The following is a 22,158-nucleotide window of genomic DNA, read 5'->3' as shown; positions in this document are numbered from 1 at the left end:
CTGTAGTCACATAATTCTTTGTTTCAAATTTTTATTTAAATTCTAGTTTGTGAACTTACAGTGTCATATTGGTTTAGGAGTAATATTCACATAATTCTTTAATGAACTTCAATCAGGAATAGCTAGCTATACTAAAGATTTAATAAGTGAGATGACCCTTTTGAGTGCATATTCTCTAGGACACGTTATTACAAACCAATCCTGTTTGCACTTTATTCCTTTGCATACCTGAGATGTTAGTGGTCACATTGATGGCTGTGGCTGGCCCAAAGCCTTTGACAGTGCTGGCTCTTATCAAGAACTGGTAGGTGGTTCCAGGATGCAGATGCATAAAGACATGGTGTGTGCTGTTCCATAAATTTGATACAGTCTGGGGAGGTCCAGCCACTGGGACTGCAGGATCAAATGATCTTATGCTGCTGTAGCTGACCTGTTTTAAAGAAATATATTTGCTATTATACATCCAATATAAGTCATGATATAATCTAAATAAACCTCCTTTAAATAAGGTTGTATTCAAGGTTATCTCTGTGGAATGAATCACATTCTTCTTAAACTTCGTTTCCTTCTTATTTGGATATGGTTATTTCACAGTCATTCTATATCTAATGTCTGTCCATCTGTCCATCCAACCATTCATCCAGCCAGCCAGCCATAGATATACCTAGAGGTAATATATCTGACTGACCAATACGCATCTATTTTCTTCCATCAAAAGATATATATATTTTAAATATTATGGTTACACACACATCCACAATCTTACGGTCATATATGTTAATGTAAAGGAAACACAGAAAGTGTTCAATGAATGTTTGCTGTGAGTCATATCATCCCACACTTTGTCTGAGTTACCTAACAGATTTCATGTAAATAGCACATATTTATAAATAGCACATAAATAGAAATAGAAATAGAAATAGAAATAGAAATAACCCTGTGCTATAGCAGTGCCATAGCACTATAGCAAGTGTGCTAATGGAGTCATAGTTTATAAGACTGCCCTAGTGATTCCCATTCCCATGCTGCACTCTGTAGCCACTAGAAATTAAAACATTTTATGCTCTAAACAACATTGCCTATACAGGAACAGAACTACACATTTGTGCAATTATAATAATCTTTTCTTTCTTTTAGCTTCTCCTCTTTAAAAACAAGATAATGATTTATAATCAAAATTGAGATGAAGCTCTGGAATAGTTGGTTTATAATACATTTTGCTGTTTTAGTAGGAATCCTTTATTCTGAAACAACTGATATTCAATGGCCTCCCCTGATTATAGCATAAAATATGAGTATATTAATTTTATAAAAATTCATTCTTTATAACCATCAGTAAGTCTCTTCAAAAAGGCCTATCCTGGTGCTCGCTTCAGCAGCACATATACTAAAAAGGCCTATCCTGCTTCTCTGAAACAACTACAAAAACATACATTTACTTTAAGAATTAGAAAATTCTGGGTGCCGTCCAATATTTGTTTTGAAACTCAATTTTGGGATCAAGGAATCTGTAAAGTAAAACAGCAGAGTACTAAAAATGACTTTGATCCCCTAAGCCTCACTTACTTATTTTTCATTTTTTCTCTTTTTCCTTTTCCTTTCCCTTCAACCCACATTTCAATTAACTTCCTTATTCTCCCAATACCTCATATTGAGTGATGACCCCATTTGGATCCAGAGGTTCTTTCCAGTTCAAGAAGATCTTATTTTCAAAAGATGTTCCTTGAAGAGAACTGACTGGTACGGGGCCAGGCACTACAAATATATACAGTTTTGGTTACAACGATCCTTATGTCAGAAACAGAAAAGGTAAATACTGTAAGTTATATAAGTTATATAAGCCAAATTAAAAATATAAGGCAAATTAAAAATAAGTTATATTTTTATATATAAGCCAAATTAAAAATAAAAAATCGTGTCCTTAAGAAGAAAATAAGCTATGTGACCAGTTTTCTGATTTTAACAAACAGGAATTTAAAGTAATCTATAAGCTTCTAATGCAGACAACGTACAACTCCAAAGTTGTTTTTATTCAAAAGAATATTCTATCACCTTAGAGAGCTGAATAAATTGTATAGTCTAGTTTTCTCTGTTGTATACCTCTAATAACATGAAGATCTCATTTGTAATTTGTTTCAAGAACAGAGCTATAGTCCCTGAAAGATATTCTGAAGATTATAAGCCCCTACTGTGTCTCCATAAACAAATTTCATTAAATAATGAATTATAATAATAATTAATACTCCTCAACTAAAAAGCCAAATCACAGAGTACTGAATTGAAATGCCCACTATTGGTCAATCTGACTCTATTGCTATTCTTATTAAATTTCTATAACGTAAAAAAGACAGCATTCATTATTACAACTTAAAAAAAACTTTAAGACGAATAGGTTCAAATATCATTGCTTCAGTCTTTTAAATGAAATTCCCTTTTGTAAAGCTAAGAATCAAACCATTTTACAACATCAGACTTCTCTAGAACTCAACAATCAGCGTAACTAGTTCTGAAGTGTCCGCAGGTATGACAAGAGTTGAGAAACCTTCATACCAGTCCAGTCCTTATTTGCAAATGTCATATAACTGACAATACCCAGTGGCAGCAATAAACAATGTGTCAGTTTCTATTGACAAAATATAAAACATCAGATGCTTTTGCTCTTTGTTTTTATGTACTTTGTCTAAATATATAGTTACTACTTATTCACAAAAATATCAGTTTCTTGTTCTGATAATGTTTAAATATATATCCTGTTCATCTCTGCTTAAAATGTGTGTTTTCTTTTGAAATATTGACCCAATATTGGGCAAGTACTGCTTTTAATTAATATTTTTCCTTAATCTAACGTCTCAGTGAACTTCACACATGGCATTATCTAGAAATATAGTTGCAGAGTATACAGCAATTTTGTAAGGATTGAAGTAAATTAAAAATCACTGGATCAAAGGAAATGCACTACATCGTAGCTAGAAGCATCAAGAAATTCTGAATGATACGTCAAAACAGGAAGATTTATTTCAGACCACAAGGAGACGATGAATGATGCTATGACCTCTGGGACAACCAATGTAATTTGGAACATTAATAAATTCATAAAGAGAAAAACCATAAAGGAAAGAAACTCATAAACAGAAAAGATGCCAGCACTAAACTTTAGAAGATAATTACATGCGTCTGTCAGCTGAGGGTTTAGGGAGCACTTAACCAAAGGCATCCACTTCCTGCAAGTCCCAGGTCCCCTGTATTGGCAGAGCCTATACAGTTGACCAAAGCAGAGAGGCCATCACAGCTCCTGTGTGTACTCCAGGACACTTACGGAAGCTGCCACGGGCCTTCTTTGGTAACTAACAAGGGTGATAGGTGTTATGTCATTTGAGCAGAGTGAAAACAAGCTTATGATTGTAATTAAGGAAAAATATTTCTTCACCTTTCCAAAACTTTCATAGATGGTAGCTGCTAAAGGAAGGAGAAGGCAAGACCCCAATTAGTGAGAAAATGTTTATTTGATGGTATTGTAATTACTATCTGTGTTCATTAACCACAATTTGGCTAACAAATATATAAAGTGGTGTGGATGTATTTCAAATTGTTTACAAATAAAGACAGTTACAAATTTTGCGTAATTCTGCACTGGAAGAGGGGCAGAATTAAAGAGTATGTTTCCTAGAATTTATGTATTTCTCTGCTCTTCTTCTTCTTCTTTTTATAAGATTTGATTTATTTATTTAACAGAGAGAGAGAGATCACAAGTAGGCAGAGAGGCAGGCAGAGAGAGAGAGCAGGAAGCCAGACAAAGCCAGACATGGAGCTTGATTCCATGATCCTGAGATCATGACCTGAGCTGAAGGCAGAGGCTTAACCCACTGAGCCACCCAGGTGCCACTGCCTTTTTTTTTTTTTTTAAAGTCAGCTCCACCCCCAGCATGGAGCCCATGGGGCGTGAACTCATGACCCTGATGTCAAGACCCAGAGATCAAGACCTGAGTTGAGATTAAGAGTTGGACACTTAAGCTAGTGAACCACCCAGGTGCCCCCCTCTACTCTCCTTACACATATTCTACTTTGTCAGTAAAATTCACTTAATGTACCTACAGGTCATTATTTATAAGAGGGAAAAGTTTGTGGAAAAATTATGGCCAAGATAGACCATGCTATGGATCTTGCACCGGGACTAGTACAGTGGACAAGAGAAAGAAGTACACTTAAGTGAATGACAAAACACACATAAACAGGTGGGGCGGGGGACTGGGCACAGATAAATTATATTTAATAATTCTCCAACTGTGAAGGAGTACAATGTCTATATATAATGTCTCTATATACTTTTGATTTGTGTAAATACAACATGAAGTTACTAAGACCATCATCACAGCCGTCTTCGTATTGCAGGGAATGTCACTTCACATTTCCACATCAACAACTTTTAATGGAAGCAGAATGTTGACTTTCATTCCCCTGCCTGCGATTTATTTGAGAGCTGTTTCAGCTATTTGTGTGTGTGTGTGTGTGTGTGTGTGTGTGTGTATAAGAAAGTCCTTTAAAATATAACTCTCAAAATGGAAGAGAGGAAAAATGAAATGTGGGTGGGGCAAGATTATATTATATTTATTAAATATAATAAATGTACATTTAAAAATAGCTCTGTATTAGCAAAAAGTGTCCTCAAACCAGGGTTTTCTGCTGAGCTAACTTCATAATATTGATTTTTGTAAATGCTAGGATAAAAAATGGAAACAAAGTCTCATACAAAAAATTCTACCCATGCATTAAAAAATGTATGCAATAAATTAAATATAAATTCTACCTTAGGGTTCTGGTGGGAAATCATTTTAGCTTTGCTCTCATGATTTATGGATGTCCCTAGAATTCTTTTCATGAAATTATATTCTTTTATTAGATGGTTGATAATTTATTCTTTTTCTATGTATATAGGGCAGCAATAATTTAGTAAGACTGACTTAATTAGATCATCATAACCCATCGATCTTTGCAACAATAGATTATGATTTAGATATTCTGTCCCTCCTCTCAGGAACACTGAGTCATATCAAGTATTCTATTTAGAAACTGGAGCTCGTGTGAGCAGATCTTAAGACTGAGTTACTTAGAAATATACAAAGTTTGTACTGCAGTCATTTAGTTTTTTACATAAAACAAAGGAGAAGAAAAAAAATTCTCACAGTAGAAAGAATTACTTTGTGATCATGCTATGAAATAACATGCAACTCAATATCCTTACAGCCAGTAAAAAAGTTCTTCAAAACATACCTTAAAATAAAACTAGAATAAGAAACAATATTGAATTGTTAATCGTTAATTTGATCTTACAAAACTGTTTTTATATAAAATAGCACAGTCATGAAGTTGATGGATTTAGGACATAATTTAAGATTTCATAGCAATTCATTTCCTGATTATTAATCTAGTTGTAGGTGCACCCAAAAAGACATTTAAAAATTTCATGAAATATGAAAAAGTTATATGAGCCTGACTGCATTCTTTGGTTTATGGGAAAGAAAGGCAAACTAAAAGCCATGCCAAAGTATACCACCAAAATGAATTATATCATTAGAGAGTGATTGGCAGAAAAAGTACAAATGTAACTGAGTCTAAAATGATCAATTAAGGGGTGCCTGGGTGGCTCAGTTGGTTAAGCTTCTGCCTTCAGCTCAGGTCATGATCCCAGGGTCCTGGGATGAAGCACATTGGGCTCCCTGCTTCATGAGAAGCCTGCTTCTCCCTCTGCCACTCCCCCTGCTTGTGTTCCCTCTCTCGCTTTGTCTCTGTCAAATAAATAAATAAAATCTTTAAAAAAATAAAAAAATAAATAAAATAATTAAGAAACCAAGTTTTTAAAATTTTAAGGGTAGGTAATAAAGTACATTCTTATTACTAAAAACATGGCTTACAAAATGTCTAGAGTAATACAGACATTTTAGTATTTATCCCACTTTATGAACTGAAATAGAGAGTTCTCAGAGCTTTTGAATCTTAGACTTTCCATTTTTACCATCCATCTATGAAACAATTAGGCTAATTATTCTTTCCTATATAATCATGTGTTGGGGTTTGTTCTGCGTATGTGTGGGTGTTTATGAGTGCTCTAATAAGAGCAAGTTTTGTTGTTTGAAATATTATTAAGGCTTCGATTAGGTGCAAATGCAAACATGATAGTTGAGGTAATCATGTTTAGTTACCTTAGACATGACAAAATGCATTTATCATAAATAAGTCTTAGGTTTATTCTTTGAAAATTTTAGGAATATGAAAATAACTCCATGCATAATTTTAGGACAATATTGTTTTCTTCAAAATCTGAGCTAAATGAGGCTGAAAAGTTCTCACTTCCCTTTTAACAACAAAAATAACAGAACAAATCTGGGTCATTTCTACTTTTCAGAGTGAGAGAGCTTGAAGTGATATGGAAAAACTTCTAGAAACTGTGGTATATTGACCTATCTTAAGGCAATCTCATACTCGATAGTCATCCAAATATATATCTGTGCCTAAAGTTCCGGACTTGAGGGAAATGAAAACACCTGGGTATGAAATACATCCTGTTTTCTGAAATCCAAACAAAAATGTGGCCCTACTGACAGGCTATTCAAGGAGAAATTCAGAAGGGGATGGAACCTGAGAGATAGCTTACTTAAACTTCCCATATAAAGATGAGGAATGGAAATCTAGAGGAGTAAACAGATTGGGTAAGGTGACAGAATTATTACTGCCAGGACCGAAAACTCAGGGTTCCTGACTCCCAGGGTTCAGCTTTGCCTCCATTCACTAAAGAGGTCATGTTTTTTCTTTTTTTCCCTTCATGCTTCCTTTCATAATGGTAAATTTTGAAAACGAAATGTCTAATATTGAAATAATACATTATTGTTATTATCAGAGTATCATCATTTGTACAACTTTTGGGTACATGGCACATTTCTGTTCAATCAAGAAATGTACTTATTCACACTAATGACAAACTATAATGCTATAGCAGGTTTGGGTAAATTATAATATTAATATAAATGTTTGTTCCTATTAATAATTCTGAAGTGACACAAATAGACATTGGACATTACATAATTAAATTCCTTGGGTGGTAATAAAATGGATAAAAGATGACAGCTTGCCGAATTCTGATAAGGGCATTTATTGGGATTTAAATATATGAATATCAATCTTCTTTTACATTTAAACTTACATGAAACCATCTAAAAATGAGTGGAAAGGCAAACGATGCTGTTTTCAAATGTTAAGGAAAATGAAAGCTGCTATTATTGGTTTGTAAAATGTAAAAACCTAAATTTTAACCAAGTGCATTTCACCAATAGGTAAATGATGTAATGCCATGAATAGTGAGAATTATTTTTGTATATTTGATAGGAAAAACTTTATTTAAACTTTAGTGTAGTTGTTATTTCTCTAACATATAAAAACAGAAAACAGTAGAGGTACATTTCATCTAGTGTTTGATGCTACTCTGAAGAACATTAAGCTTTTTAGTTAAAGGCAAACTCTTTTCAAAGTTAAACTCATTAAGAGTATTTAGCAGATTTTGGAATCCAATTCAATTTTGGTGACCCTAGAGAAAACTGTAAGCAATGACATAATCTGATTATACGATTCTCCCTTTTTAAAATAACGAAATATGAACATACCATCTTCATCAGTTTGAATAATCGTCTCTTCACTCTCCTTCCTCCCTTCTGGATTGGTTAGGATCATCTTGAGGCTGACATTTGTATAAGGTGGCAGATGGTTCACAACATGCTGAGGGGCTTTGGGGTCCATGTCCAAACAGTCTGCCTTGCTCTCGTTGTGACCACGGAAGTAATGGTAGCAGATAGTGACATTAAAAGTGTGGCAACGAGTAATGTTATAACCCAAGGATTCCCAGTCCACAGCAATGCGTCTTGCCTGTATCTCAGCAATCTTTAACGTCTTTGGAGTTCGCATAGGTTCTGAAAAATAAATCAAAGATGCAGATGGCTGTCAACTTCACAATGAATAATCTTGGTAAAATCAAACACTGAGAATGACATAGCAGATGTACACCTAGAAAAACGTGGAAATCATCTTTTATTCTCATTTTATTTACTCATCATCTTATTTCTGAAGGTTTCGGTCAGGGGCTATGATTTACCAATGGGAAAAGAAATGGAAAATGTTAACAATCCACAGTACTCAGGAACATGGCAGAAAGACAAAACCATGAAAATGTGGCCATGATGCTTTTTATAGTTGCTGTTGTTACTGCCCAATTCCCCGTCTCTCTTTTCTCTTGTCGTTACTGAGCAAGTCAATTAGCTAATACATCATAATGGATAAGAGTCAACACGTTCTGCTCTATGATTTGTCATGTCACCAGCTATGGTGTATACTAATTAGTCTAATTGTAATACTAAACTACCATTTACCAAAAAGTGACGCAGATATTAATTAACATTTATTATTTCAGTAATGATGTTGTTCATCAAAGCAGAAAAATATCTGAGAAAAATTGCAAGAACACATGTGGATATTCGCATTGTCATCGATCCTTCTTGATCTCTTTCTGTCTTTTTCTAGGAAACACTCAGGTCTGACAGTCCATTCACTGTCACCCAAACTAAACTGGGAGGTGAATTTCCATTCAACTGGAAAATGCTGGCAGAACTAAACACTCTGAAGACTGGAGTCCATCCATCACTGCTTCCCAAGTGTATTCTTTCCTCATGCAAGACCAACTTTAATCGTCTAACTTAATCAAAATAATTACTCTATGAAAGTCATGGCCATGGCAAAGTCTACACAGTAAACAAACCAAAACACAGATAAGCTTTCATACGTTGATTGAACAAAGAGATTAAAATGAAGGCCTAGGTCAAAGCCACTTTGGAACCTCCCTTAACTCACTAAGAACAGTCAATGCCCTTGATAAATGGGAGTAAGTAGACAAAAAAAGAAGGAAAATAAATAATACAAAAAACCCAATTTGAGTGTTTTTTACAAATTTTCATTTTTGAGGTTAAAATCTCAGTTCTGTAAAAATAATCAGCATGGTACACAGATGGCAAGCCCAAACTGGGATTCTAGTTCAATGTATTTTATGTGTCATCTGAAATACACTCTGGTGGCCATTTAAAACCTCAAAACTACAAAAATACATACATATACATGCAAATTAATCCATGGTAGAATCCAATGCTTGGGTTTTAAATGCTCTGTGCCAGTCTTCTGATTACTCACAGTATCCAGTCTCCTTATTTTATCACTTTTGTTTTATGTGGTTTACATTAAGCACTGTAAGTAGGTTGGAAGAAAGATGTGGCTTTCTAATCATTAAAAAAAAAACAAAAAAACAAAAAAACCTCTTTATATGTCTAGCTCTATGCTCACATTTCCCCACGAGGCACAAGAGTGAGGTCATGACACAAACTTCAGTCTACAGTTTAGTGAAAACACGTTCTTTGGCACCACTGACCACCAAGATGAAGGGCAGTTTTAGAGAGCATCATCTTAAAATTCCCAGAGAAACTAATTTTACTGCCTAATGGCAGCAACCTGATAGAATTCAGAGGTCATGTTCGCATTAGGCCATCCATTGTGACAAAAGTCTAGACTAAGAAAGAAAGATTGGGGCGCCTGGGTGGCTCAGTGAGTGAAGCCTCTGCCTTCGGCTCAGGTCATGATCTCAGGGTCCTGGGATGGAGCCCCGCATCGGGCTCTCTGCTCAGCAGGGAGCCTGCTTTCTCCTTTTTCTCTGCCTGTTTCTCTGCCTACTTGTGATCTCTGTCTGTCAAATAAATAAATAAAAATCTTTTAAAAAAAATTCCAAGGCATTTTTGAAAGAAATAGAACAAACAATCCTAATATTTGTGTGGAATTAAAGACCCTGAACAGTCAAAGCAATCTTCAGAATGAAGAACCAAGGTTAGAGGCATCACACTCCCTGATTTCAAATTACATTACAAAGTTACAGTAATTAAAACAGTATTGTATTGACACAAAAACAGACACATAGATCAATGGAACAGAGGGAATTATTTACAACAAAGGAGCCAAGATTATACAATGGGGGAGAGAACAATCTCTTTAATAAAAGGTGTTGGGAAAGCTGGACAGCCACACAAAAAGAATGAAACTAAACCACTATTTTCCACCATATACAAAAATTAACTCAAAATATATTAGACTTCAATGTAAGACCTGAAACCATAAAACTCCTAGAAGAAAACATAGGCAGTAAACCCCTTAATACAGGTCTTGGTGATGATTTTTTGAATCTGACACAAAGAAGTGAAAGCAAGATAAGGAAAAAACAGAGAGTGGAACTGCATCATACTAAACAAAATGCTTCTACATAGCAAAGAAAATCATCAACAAGATGAAAAGACAATCTACTCATTGGAAGGAAATATTTACACCTCATATATCTGATAAGGGGCTAATAACCAAAATACATAAAGAACTCATATAACCCAACAGCAAAAAAAAAAAAAAAAAAAAAAAAAAAAAAAAAAAAAAAAACTAATTACAAATGGGCAGCAGATCTGAATACACATTTGTCCAAAGATGACATATAGATTGCCAATGGATACATGAAAAGATGTTTAACATCATTAATCACTAGGGAAATATACACAAAAACAAAAACAGAAACAAAACAAGCCCAAAAACAAGTGTTGGCAAAGATGTGGAAAAAAGACAGCCCTTGAGTACTGTTATTGAGAATGTAAACTGATGCAATCACTATGGAAAACGGAATGGAGGTTTCTCACAAAACTAAAAAATAGAATTACCCTATGATTCAGCATTTCTACTTCTGGGTACTTATACAAATAAAATAAAACACTAACTTGGGGGGCGCCTGGGTGGCTCAGTGGATTAAGCCGCTGCCTTCAGCTCAGGTCATGATCTCAGGGTCCTGGGATCGAGCCCCGCATCGGGGTCTCTGCTCCGCAGGGAGCCTGCTTCCTCCTCTCTCTCTGCCTGCCTCTCTGCCTACTTGTGATCTCTCGCTCTGTCAAATAAATAAATAAAATCTTTAAAAAAAAACAAACAGTAACTTGGAAGACATATGTACCCCTACATTTACTGCACATTATTTATAAAACCAAGATACGGAAACAAAGTGTGCATGTGTTTGTACATTTAAAAACAGTGAAGTATTATTCAGTCATAACAATAATGAAATCTTGCCATTTGTGGTAGCATGAATGGGCCTCGAGGGTATCATAAGTGAAATGCCAGGCAGAAAAAGACAAATACTATATGATTTCTCTTATATGGGGAGTCTAAAACAATAAAAAAAATAGAAAAGAAAGAAAAATGAATGAAGTTCATAGATGCAGAGAACAGACTGATGTTTGCTACAATTGGAGTATGGGAGATAAAAAGTAAATTTAAAAAAATGTTACTGTGTTAGAAATGTATGACCTAACTTCATCGAAGAAAGTGGGGGAAAATTACATAAGTAAATTATGAAATGAGTAGAGACAACGAGACAAGAAACCAACAAAGAAACAAAAACAGCAGATATTCCTAGTAATAATCTAAAGTTTACAGATGACTTTAGGGTACAGTCATCATAGTGACACCATGGTTCTGAACAGCAAATGTAGAGGTCTGTTCAAAGAAAACGAAAACCTGTCAGAAAACCTGTCACGCCTGTCAGAATGGCTAAAATCAAAAACACAAGAAACAACACAGGTTGGTGTGAGGATGCAGAGAAAAAGGAAACCTTGTGTGCTGTTGGTGGGAATGCAAACTGGTGCAGCCGCTGTGGAAAACAGTATGGAGGTTCTCCAAAAGATTAAAAATAAGAACTACCCCACAATGCATCAATTGCACTACTAGGTATTTACCCAAAGAATACAAAAATATTAATTTGAAGTAATACATGCAACCTGATGTTTATAGCAGCACCTACAATAGCCAAATTATGGAAACAGCCCACACCCCATCAACTGCTGAGTGGATAAGGAAGATGTGGTGTGTATATATATGTATAGAATTGTTCATCATTAAGAAATAACGAAATCTGGGATGCCTGGGTGGTTCAGTCGATTAAGCATCTGCCTTTGGCTCAAGTCATGATCCCAGGATCCTGGGACTGAGTCCCACATCAGGCTCCCTGCTTGGCGGGAAGTCTGCTCCTTTCTCTCTGCCTGCTGCTCCCCCTGTTTTGTGCTCTCTCTCTTTGACAAATAAATAAATAAAATATTTTTTAAAAATACACTGGAATTAATGTTAAAAAAGGAAATAATGAAAATTTGTCATTTGCAACAAGAGGGATAGACGTAAGGAGTATAATGCTAAGCAAAATAAGTCAGAGAAAGACAAATATCATATGATCTCACTCATATGGGGAATTTAAGAAACAAATGAGCAAAAGGAAAAATAAAAGAGAGAGAGACAAACCAGAAAACAGCCTCTTAACCACAGAGAACAAATTGATGATTACCAGAAGAGAGGTGGGTAGGGGGATGGGGGAAATAGAGGATAGGGATTAAAGAATACACTTACCATGATTAAAAAAAAAGAAAAAAACTAGAAAAAATAATAAATTAAAAAATAAAGTAGACATGTGAACGTGAAAAAAGTAGAAATGAAAAGTAGTAAGGAAAAAGGAAACTAACACTTTCTGGACTGAGAGCCTTAAGAAGTAAATCTTAAATCTTCTTGTTATATTACTGACTATACATTTCAACATTTTCTCCTAAGCTAATCATAAAATAATCAGATAATTAATTTTCCTATTTATAGATTTAAGTAAATTATAGAAATAAGTAGAAATGTTCTTCTAACTAATCTGATTATATCCAATTTCTTTTTGCATTCTGGCTTCCTCTATAAAACCCCTCTATAGAGCACTGAAAACAGGGAATGTATGTGCTATTTAATTCTGCTCCAGCTGAATTGCTATTGGAACTGCTTGAAGAAGCTCTGAATAACCCTAGAGCTAAGGCAAAGTATGCACAAACTTGACATTTCTTTAGGCCTGGAAGAATAAGTCCAGATGCAAATGTATCCACATGGAGGGACTCAATGTCAAAAGCAGAAGCTACTTGGCAGCAAGAGAAAGAAAAGCAAAAATGAACTATTAGGACTTCATCAAGATAAAATTCTTATGCACAGCAAAGAAAATAATCAACAAAACTAAAACGCAGTGTATCGAATGGTAGAAGATAGTTTCAAATGACATATCTGATAAAGGGTCAGTATCCATAATCTACAAAGAACTCATCAAACTCTATACTAAAAAAACAAATAATCAAGTTGAGAAATGCCAGAAGACATGAATAGATATTTTTCCAAAGAGGAATGTCCAAATGGCTAACAGACACATGAAAAGATGCTCAACATCACTTGGCATCAGGGAAATACAAGTCAAAACCACAATGAGATACCATCTCACACTAGTCAGAATGGCTGAAATTAACAAGCCAGGAAACAAATGTTGGTTAGGATGTGGAGAAAGGAGAACCCTCTTGCACTGTTGGTGGGAATGCAAACTGGTGCAGCCACTCTGGAAAATAGTGTGGAGGTTCTTCAAAAAGTTAAAACTAGAACTACCCTTTGATCCAGTAATTGCACTACTAGGTATTTACCCAAAGGATACAAAAATAGAGATTTGAAGGGAAGCATGTACCCCAATATTTATAGCAGCATTATCAACTATAGCCAAATTATGGAAAGAGCCCAAAGGTCCATCGACTGATGAGTGGACAAAGATGTGGTGTGTGTGTGTATACACGTTTATATGGATCTACAATGGAATATTACTTGGCCATAAAAAATAATGAAATCTTGCCATTTGTAACAATGTGGAGGGAGCTAGAATATATCATGCTAACCAAAGTCAGTCAGAGAAAGACAAATACTGTATGATTCCACTCATATGTGGAATTTAAGATACAAAAAAAGATGAACAGATAGGAAGGGGGAGGGAAGAGAGGGAAACAAACCAAAAGAGATTCTTAAAGACAGACAATAAACTGAGGGTTGATGCGGGGGAAAGGGCTGCATGGGTGATGGGTATTAAGTAGGGTACTTGTTATGATGAGCACTCGGTGTTGTATATAAGTGATGAACCACTAAATTCTACTCCTGAAATCAATATTACACTATATACTAACTAGAATTTAAATTGAAAGTTGAAGAAAGAAAAAAAAACAGCAGAAGCAACTCACTACACTTTACTTTCTTAATCTCATATTCAGTAAATAAATACGTAGATAGATAAATGCTCATAGTTTATACACTGGAGAAAAAAACAGCTCTACATCCTCAATTATTTGAGGATATTTAGTATTTATATGAATCGGCAAAAATTCTATTATGTAGTATGTAAAAAAATACCAAGGGTTCAAATCTGACAGTAAGAATTTTGCTTTGGTGTATTAAGTGCTGCTCACTTTGACCCTCATATAAGTCAAATTTTTTAAATTCTCATTTAAAATTAGGGGAGGGTAGCTTTATAAACTTATACATTTGTGAATAAACCACTACCATAATTTCAGTAGTATTTTATTAACTGGTATACAAAAACACAAAGACTTGTGGAAAGAAATAGTTTTCTAAGAGACAGAGATTCATTCTACAAGGTCAATATAGTGTTTTTACATCTGTATTTTTTCATAGCTGCTTAATAAATGCTGCGAACTGCACTGTTATTACTAAAATAGTGACTTAAAACATAATTTTACTTTCACCTTTCACCTAGTGTAATATTCAGAAACACGCATTCAACAAAGTAAACACACACACAGAGCACAAAACTCAATTATTTTGAGCTCTATGGCATCTGTAATAACTCAGAGGACATCACTGTCTAATTACATTTTCTCATAATTGGCTTGTGCCCTTTATTCCCCAGTTTTTATTGAGGAGGGACCTTTTCAGCTACACACACACGTATTTGTGATGTACATTTATATACATATACTGTCCATACGATGGGCACTCTGCTATGCCATTCCTCCAAATTCAACTAGGTCTGAATGGGGGAGCTGACTACATACAGATGAATTTTTATATTAGAGTATAAATAGCAGAGACTCGAGAATGTTCTACTACTATGACATTAATTCAGAGAAAATTCTATCAAAGAATTCAACAATAAAATTATCTGAAGTCTTCACAATGGTCCATTATTCTTGTGCCTTACCAATAACTTCTTTTTATTTCTGACATATGAATACATGAAATTTTTCATTTTCTAAATTGAAATAAATAGTCATAGAATAACCTGAGGTAGAAGGATATTTCTGAAAACTAACTATGTTATATATAAGCTGGGTACAAGTGCTGTTTTGAGGACTAAATAATTGAAAAAAAAAATGACCTAGCATGGTGAATGGCACACAGGGGCATCACAGGAAATACCATCTATAACAAACAACCTAAGTAACCATAATGATGATAAAACAATGGAGTTCGCATTCATTAATGCCGTCGAGTGTTCTGAAATTTATTAAATGTTCTTTCTTCCCAATTTTTTACTTTCCATTTTTAAACCCCTATTAGGTATTCCCATACATGTGATTTTATAAAACAGTTCTCTTTCCTTGTCTCTCTTTTACATTTCTGGTAAAAGAAATTCGGGACAGAAACAAGAAATCGAAGAAAGTCGTGGGGCAAAATTTTGGCAGAAACTTGGGAAGAAATACAGCAATGGAGTAGCCTTCATGCAGCAAAGGACATTAAAATATTTTGTATAAGTCATTCACCTGTTATATAATAAAAACAGATTGCCTCTTACATAAAGTTGATGATATTAGATACTGTGGAGCATGTTAAAGTGAAAAAAACAATAATGGGCCTCAAGGAGCTCACCATGATTTAGCAAAGATGTTAGCTAAGAAAAAAAAGATAAATAATTAAAACAATATGACGTAAGTGGTATATGAATAGAATAAAATACTATAGGAATTCAAAAGGGAGAAAGAATTTCCTCCTGTCAAATGGAGGAGACATCTGGCAGCATTAGATTTCAATGGATAAGGCAAGACAATCCATAGGCATAGTTTGGGTAAATAATACAAAAAGAGAGGGAAAATAAATGCAAATCCTGTTTGGTTGCTGAACAAGTTATCTAGTAGGAGATTATGTAGGAAAAACTGATTGGGAAAAGATGGGGAATATGTTGGATGGCATGGTAAGAGATTACACTTGATCTAAAAGGTTACAGAGATGGGGTGGCGAGGAGGCTCGATGGGTTAAAGCCTCTGGCTTCGGCTTAGGTCATGATTCCAAGGCCCTGGGATTGATCCCTGCATGGGGCTCTCTGCTCGGTGGGGAGCCTGGTCCCCACCAACCCCGCCTATCTGCCTACTTGTGATCTGTCAAATAAATAAATAAAATCTTTAAAAGGAAATAAAATAAAAGGCTACGGAGAGTCACTGAGTGGGCAGAAAATTGATATAATGAATTAATTACTTCAGAAAACTTAATTTGGAGGTCATATCAAGGGCAGGAGTGGTAGAGAAATCCAAAGATTGCAGTGTGTTAGGGGAGAAGAAGTAGTGTGACTTCAGTAGGGATAGAGGTAACTTTGGGTTGGAAATTGGTGAGCCATGAACAGTTCAAAGTTAAGTTGGTAAAAAAAAGAAAAACAAAAAAGAAGTCAAACTCTCTAGATCATTCTACTTTTTGAAATCTGTGTTCAGTATATACCCTAATCCAACTCTTTAGACCCTGAGTCATCAGTCGGGGGGGGGTTCAGACTGGGTGAAATCTGTGACATAAGGACTGAGGACACCAGCAGTGGAATGAAAAGGTTTGTTTGTTTGTTTATGAGAGAATGCATGCACATGCGGGGGGGAGGGGCAGAGAGGGAGGGAGAGAGAGAGAGAGAGTATCTTAAGCAGGCTCCATGCCCAGCACAGAGCCCAATACAGGGTCCATCTCACAACCTTACAGTCATGACCTGAAACACAGGCTCCATCTCACGACCTTACAATCATGACCTGAGCTAAAAAAAAAAAAATAAAGAGTCGGACGCTTAATTGACTGAGCCACCTAGGCACCCCTGGAATTAAAAGGGTTATAAGGTAAGGCCATTCATGATAATAAATGGGTTGTAAGGTATTAAAAAGAATTAAAAGGGTTGTAAGGTAAGGCCATTTGTGATATACTTGGAAAACAGGGTTGGGGGAGTCTACATTAAGAAGCAGGTAAAGAAATTAGAACTTCAAGCAAAATTTAGTCCTTTCCCATTCTATTCTTTAGCTGATGAATCTCAACTCCTTTTATTAACTGCCCTGTGGACAAATATGCAACCAAATCGGCATCGAGCCCCCTTCCATTCATTCATTTCCAATAAATCCTAGGAAAATACTAACCCTTAAATTGGAAAAAATATGTGATGAGAAATGTCAGTTTTATTAGATTTTCTTTGTTTTCCCTGCCAAATGTTCATCAGCCAATTTTACTAACTTTTCCCATTCCTTTTTTCCTCATATTGCTTACCTACTTCCTTGTTGTAACAGTGAAAGTGGCCACATAAAAATCAAGAAAAAATAAAGACAGGACAGAAAATTGACATATCAAATCTATAGCCAGGATCATACAATTAGCAAGTAAACAAAGAAGTTCACATATCACTGCCCTTACTTAAATTCTAAACAGATCAAGCCTGGGCTTTATGTCTGTAACAATTTTTGTGTCAAATATTTAACCTAACTTGATAGGACAATATGAAGAATTCCTTAATAATTCTCTAAAGGTTAAGAAAAATAAAGGCAACGAACAGACAGAACATGTTGACTTTGAGTCACCTCTCAACAGCAAGATGATTTAATAAGTGGTTCTAGATAGTAGATAAAAGGGAATTCAATTTTTTTTGGTACTTGCTAAACAACACGTGACATGACAGGTCAATATCCATGTCCTTTTGTAGTGATAATCTCTAGTTATTCTGAAAGAGTTGTGAAAACAAAAGCTTTAGCAGCTACAAGAGAATCAAGAGCAAAGATCGTCTTTCCCTAGAATCAGTTTTTAATGATAAAACTTATTATCCAGCTGTCAGTCAGAGAAAAATAGAAGATGTCCCAAAGCTCACGCCAAGGAAAAAAAAAAGATCTTGTCAAAGATGTACACAAACTAAGAACACTAAAGCATGACAGGGAGCTTCCGTGCTCCTGGCTGCCTTTCCATCAAAAATCCTCGAAGCTCACTGCAAAGCACAATTTTCATTCCATTTATCAAAACAAATACAAGGAAAGTGAATTTCCTGACTGCCAGGGAAAATATTTGTTAGTGTAAAGTAAAAAAATAATTGAGATGAAATTTCTGAACAAAGGTGAACTGAAAGAAAATAAAAAGGAAGAAAACACTGGCATACCTTGGGGGAGGAAAAACTTAAGGACTTTGGAAGAGACTGTCTTTACTTTTTCCTACTGATGCTTTGTATTTTTATTCTTTTCCTTGTGCTAAGGATTGAGGATAATCAAGGTTTTACATAGCACATCTTTTCAATCTCACAGAATCATTAGTCTTGCCAAAAAGATTTCATCTCTGCTCCCATGGGTCAAATCGAGTTAATGATAAGTTGGCGAGATGACTTGATTAGTACGGTAACATGAGGGAGCCTCAGGTCCAGGAATAATCACAAACCAACTGTCAGCTCTTCTGGCTTTCTGGCTGTGTTGTTAAAATGACAAGCTTGGACTCAGGGGATATAGAATGACAGGGTGTACGGCTCACTCAGCCCTCCTGCAGAGTCACAGAAATATTTATACAGCACCATCAGAATAGTACTAAGCACATCATCAAATTAAACCAAAACATGTCATTTTCACTGCTTTCGAGAGTCTGACTGAAGTTTATTAGATAACTCTAATAGCCTTAACATTTGCATGCTCTCTGAAATAATATTAAGGAAAGCATCTGATTTTTAGAGAAGAAGAATACCAAACTGACAAAGAAAAAAGACAAAGATAATTCTTTTTCCAATAGATAAATCTTATGGAATGTCTTATCATGAACCCTTGTTCCAGAACAGGAGCAGTTGAAAATTTGGGGACTCTTTAATGCTTTTTCTCTTAAATGTTTATGTGATAATATTAGACTGTATTGGAAGAAATAAGATTACTATCAACGAGTCCACTTCATTTCATCTCTGATATTGGATATTCTACTTATGTGTTATAAACTAAATAAATTTTTTTTAAAAAAGTGTCTCAATAGATACCTGCCTATACTTGAATAAAGCATAAAATAGAAAAAAAAAGGCATTTTCTTAATTTACGGAAGGAAAAAAAGAGAAAAATCGACTCCTACTTTAAAAACAACTTTATCTTTCACAAAAATATTTAGCAACAGCATTAATCAGACACAAGAGGTAGAGTGATTTTTATATAACCCTAAAAAAACACAATACGGAAATATAATACGTAGTATAAAAAATGAGATGGCTTTAGAGGAGTTGTATAGTGATGACAAAACTCCAGAGGTGATTTTCAATGCCCTTTTTTATACCTAAAAGGAGATACATGGCATAGTCCTTAGGTTGTCCGAAAACATGAGATAAGTATTTTGTATACCAAGCATGCTGGTTGACCCATGGTATGTGCTTGGAAATCTTATTTTCTGAACAGTAAAAGCAAATCGTTTTAATATATTTTTAATGTTAAAAACCTAATGAAAATAGGGCACCTGGGTGGCTCAGTGGGTTAAGCCTCTGCCTTCAGTTCAGGTCATGATCTCAGGGTCCTGGGATCGAGCCCCACATGGGGCTCTCTGCTCAGCAGGAAGCCTGCTTCCTCTCCTCTCTCTCTGGCTGCCTCTCTGCCTACTTGTGATCTCTGTCTGTCAAATAAATAAATAAAATCTTAAAAAAAAAACACAACCTAATGAAAATAAAACCTAAGAACTCAATTCTGTGTAGTAGTTACAATGCAGGTTCCAATTCTTTACTTCTTGTAGTCACACTATTTGCCATGTGACTTCGCTCACATTGAGGAAGTGGGGTCTCTTTCTCCACCCTTTGATTTGGGGCTTGCCTTACGACTTGCTTTGGGCACAGAATGAGGCAAATGTGATGGCATGGGGTTCTCATCCTGTATCTCAAAAAGTCCTGTGAGCTCCTGCTTGTTCTTAACCTCCACCATCCCTTTTAGAATAAGAGAGACAGGTAGAGCAGAGCCTCATTGCCCTAGCTGTAGTCCAGACAGAGGCTGGTCTGGATCAGCCAAGAGCCATTTAACCAGCAGGTCAGCGAGACAGCCATCAGAGGCTCCTAGCCTTGCATGCCAGAGCGTGAGCAGCACATGCTTGCTCTGTGCCATTTTGAGACTCTGTGGTTAGCTGAGGTTCAGCATTTGGCTATAATTTCTATTCCTTATCTTTCCACTTGGTAAATCACCTTAATATTTGTGTGAAGATTATGTCCATGATCTCTCCACTGAATGGTACTTTACAAATTTTATTGCTCCACAATGGGTTGTGCTGAGCCACTACAAGCTTATTTAGTATTCCTTTTTTAAGTGTTTGCCATATGCAGATACTACGGTATATAATATATGTTTCAAAAATTACTTTAAATGAATTTGTTTTTGTCTTCACTGCCTGCTCTTCGAGGACAGGTTCATTTGCTCACTATGCTCCCACAGATACTAATATATTGAATGTTGGACCAATAATTCTGAGTAAGTCACGCCAGTATTTTATTCTAAGCCATTATAACTGAGCCAGTCAATTTCTGGTTCCCTACTCCATCATCATGACATAAAATTTATTAAAATTGCTTAGTTTTTCATATCTATATGACTTTGTAGGTACATATAAATGTGAATCTGTAATATATTTTAATTTTTTTTCTTTTGAATGGATAGGTCTGACAGGAAAAAAAATGCACTTACATGTATATTTTTATCCCAACATTTCTGACACTGCTCCGATGCAGAAATAGTACATGTTTTCCTCAATTATTCCCTTGTAAACATCTTACAACTGTCCTTGAATGTGTCAGTCAATTCAAACTAGAAACCTTACTATGAAGAATATTAGTTAATGAAATGTTAAGAGGGTCCATTTTAACAACAATGACATTATAATGATTTGCCAAGTATGTATGGACCATTTTACAAAGACCATGATTTTTACTGTGTCAACTTGGGTCCTTCTTTCATTCCTTCTGCAAACATAGTCAATAGACTAATTTGCTTTTGATCCCAAATCTGAAGAAGAGAAAACTTCTAAATTATATGTAAAAAGTGACAGTGCACAAATTTCAAAAGTGATAATGGCTATTGACACACTTTAACACATCATTTGATTTTAAAATTCAAGTGTCTGGTAACATGCTTGCTTCAGGGGAATAGAAAGACAGGTAAGGACTGTAGGGGTGATGATTATTTGTTCATTTCCTTTTCTGAAGCCACCATTTATCCTATGCTTTCATGCATGATTAACAGCTTGCAGATCCTTCACTTGTAATCAATAGTTGTGAAGTTTTATATTAGGTGCAGAGATTAGACAGCCTTGATTATAAATTTTATCGATTTGTACAGCTTAGCTGCAGAAATCCCTGTACATTTTTCAGAGATTAAATTAAAAGGAGATATATGGCCTACACACACTAGAAATGCCAGTGCGATTATAAGGTGTGACCTCTTTATACTCATTCCTCTAGATGAATAAAACCTACCTAGTGCACTAAAACATGAATCAGCATGTCAACGAGCATCAAGCTGAGATAGTAAACACAGTGAAAATGTGACAAAAAGAATTACAAAACTGCAAAGAAACCTGCCTAACACTATAATTAATACAGGAGACTTGCAAGAATTAATTGCTTCAGCTCATTTGTAAATTAGGAAATTGACAGAGATAAGAAAAATGAATTCCTTAACTTCTACCTGGAAAATCTGAGACTATATTAAAACCGAAGATTTATGATCTCTTAAGATAAAGGAACCAGGGTAATTTTTTTTTAATTACTAGAAAAACAAATATGGTCATTTTAAAGTTAGTGAAAAATCTAACAACTGTAAAATTCGTAACCAGGTCAGCTTTATGAATATTTCCACCTTTAAAACTTTTAAAGCACTGTTTATTTTATGTCCATTATTTTAAAGTCTGAGAATGTCCAGGAAAAAAATTAATAAACATCTTTACACTCAACAAATGCAGAGGGGAGAGCTAATATTTTCCAACTTCAAAACCTCATTTTACTTT

General features: G+C 35.1%; 1 protein-coding gene across 11 annotated transcripts in view; it reads right to left on the bottom strand.

Moving 5' to 3' along the window:
* Positions 1 to 22,158, bottom strand: part of PTPRK (protein tyrosine phosphatase receptor type K) — a 567,969-nt gene that overhangs the window by 120,550 nt on the left and 425,261 nt on the right. For all 11 annotated transcript variants that reach the window (XM_046004511.1, XM_046004500.1, XM_046004501.1 and 8 more), the window contains exons 8-10: positions 7,653 to 7,955; positions 1,646 to 1,755; positions 229 to 430 (exon numbers count right to left, since the gene is read on the bottom strand). In XM_046004511.1, the coding sequence (XP_045860467.1) occupies positions 229 to 430; positions 1,646 to 1,755; positions 7,653 to 7,955 (615 nt within the window). The remainder of the gene's footprint in view (positions 1 to 228; positions 431 to 1,645; positions 1,756 to 7,652; positions 7,956 to 22,158) is intronic.

The sequence above is a fragment of the Meles meles genome, chromosome 5, assembly GCF_922984935.1.
Source record: "Meles meles chromosome 5, mMelMel3.1 paternal haplotype, whole genome shotgun sequence".
NCBI classification, from domain to species: Eukaryota; Metazoa; Chordata; class Mammalia; order Carnivora; family Mustelidae; genus Meles; species Meles meles.
Note: the sequence above shows the minus strand (reverse complement) of the source record. Positions and strands in the feature narration are given on the sequence as shown.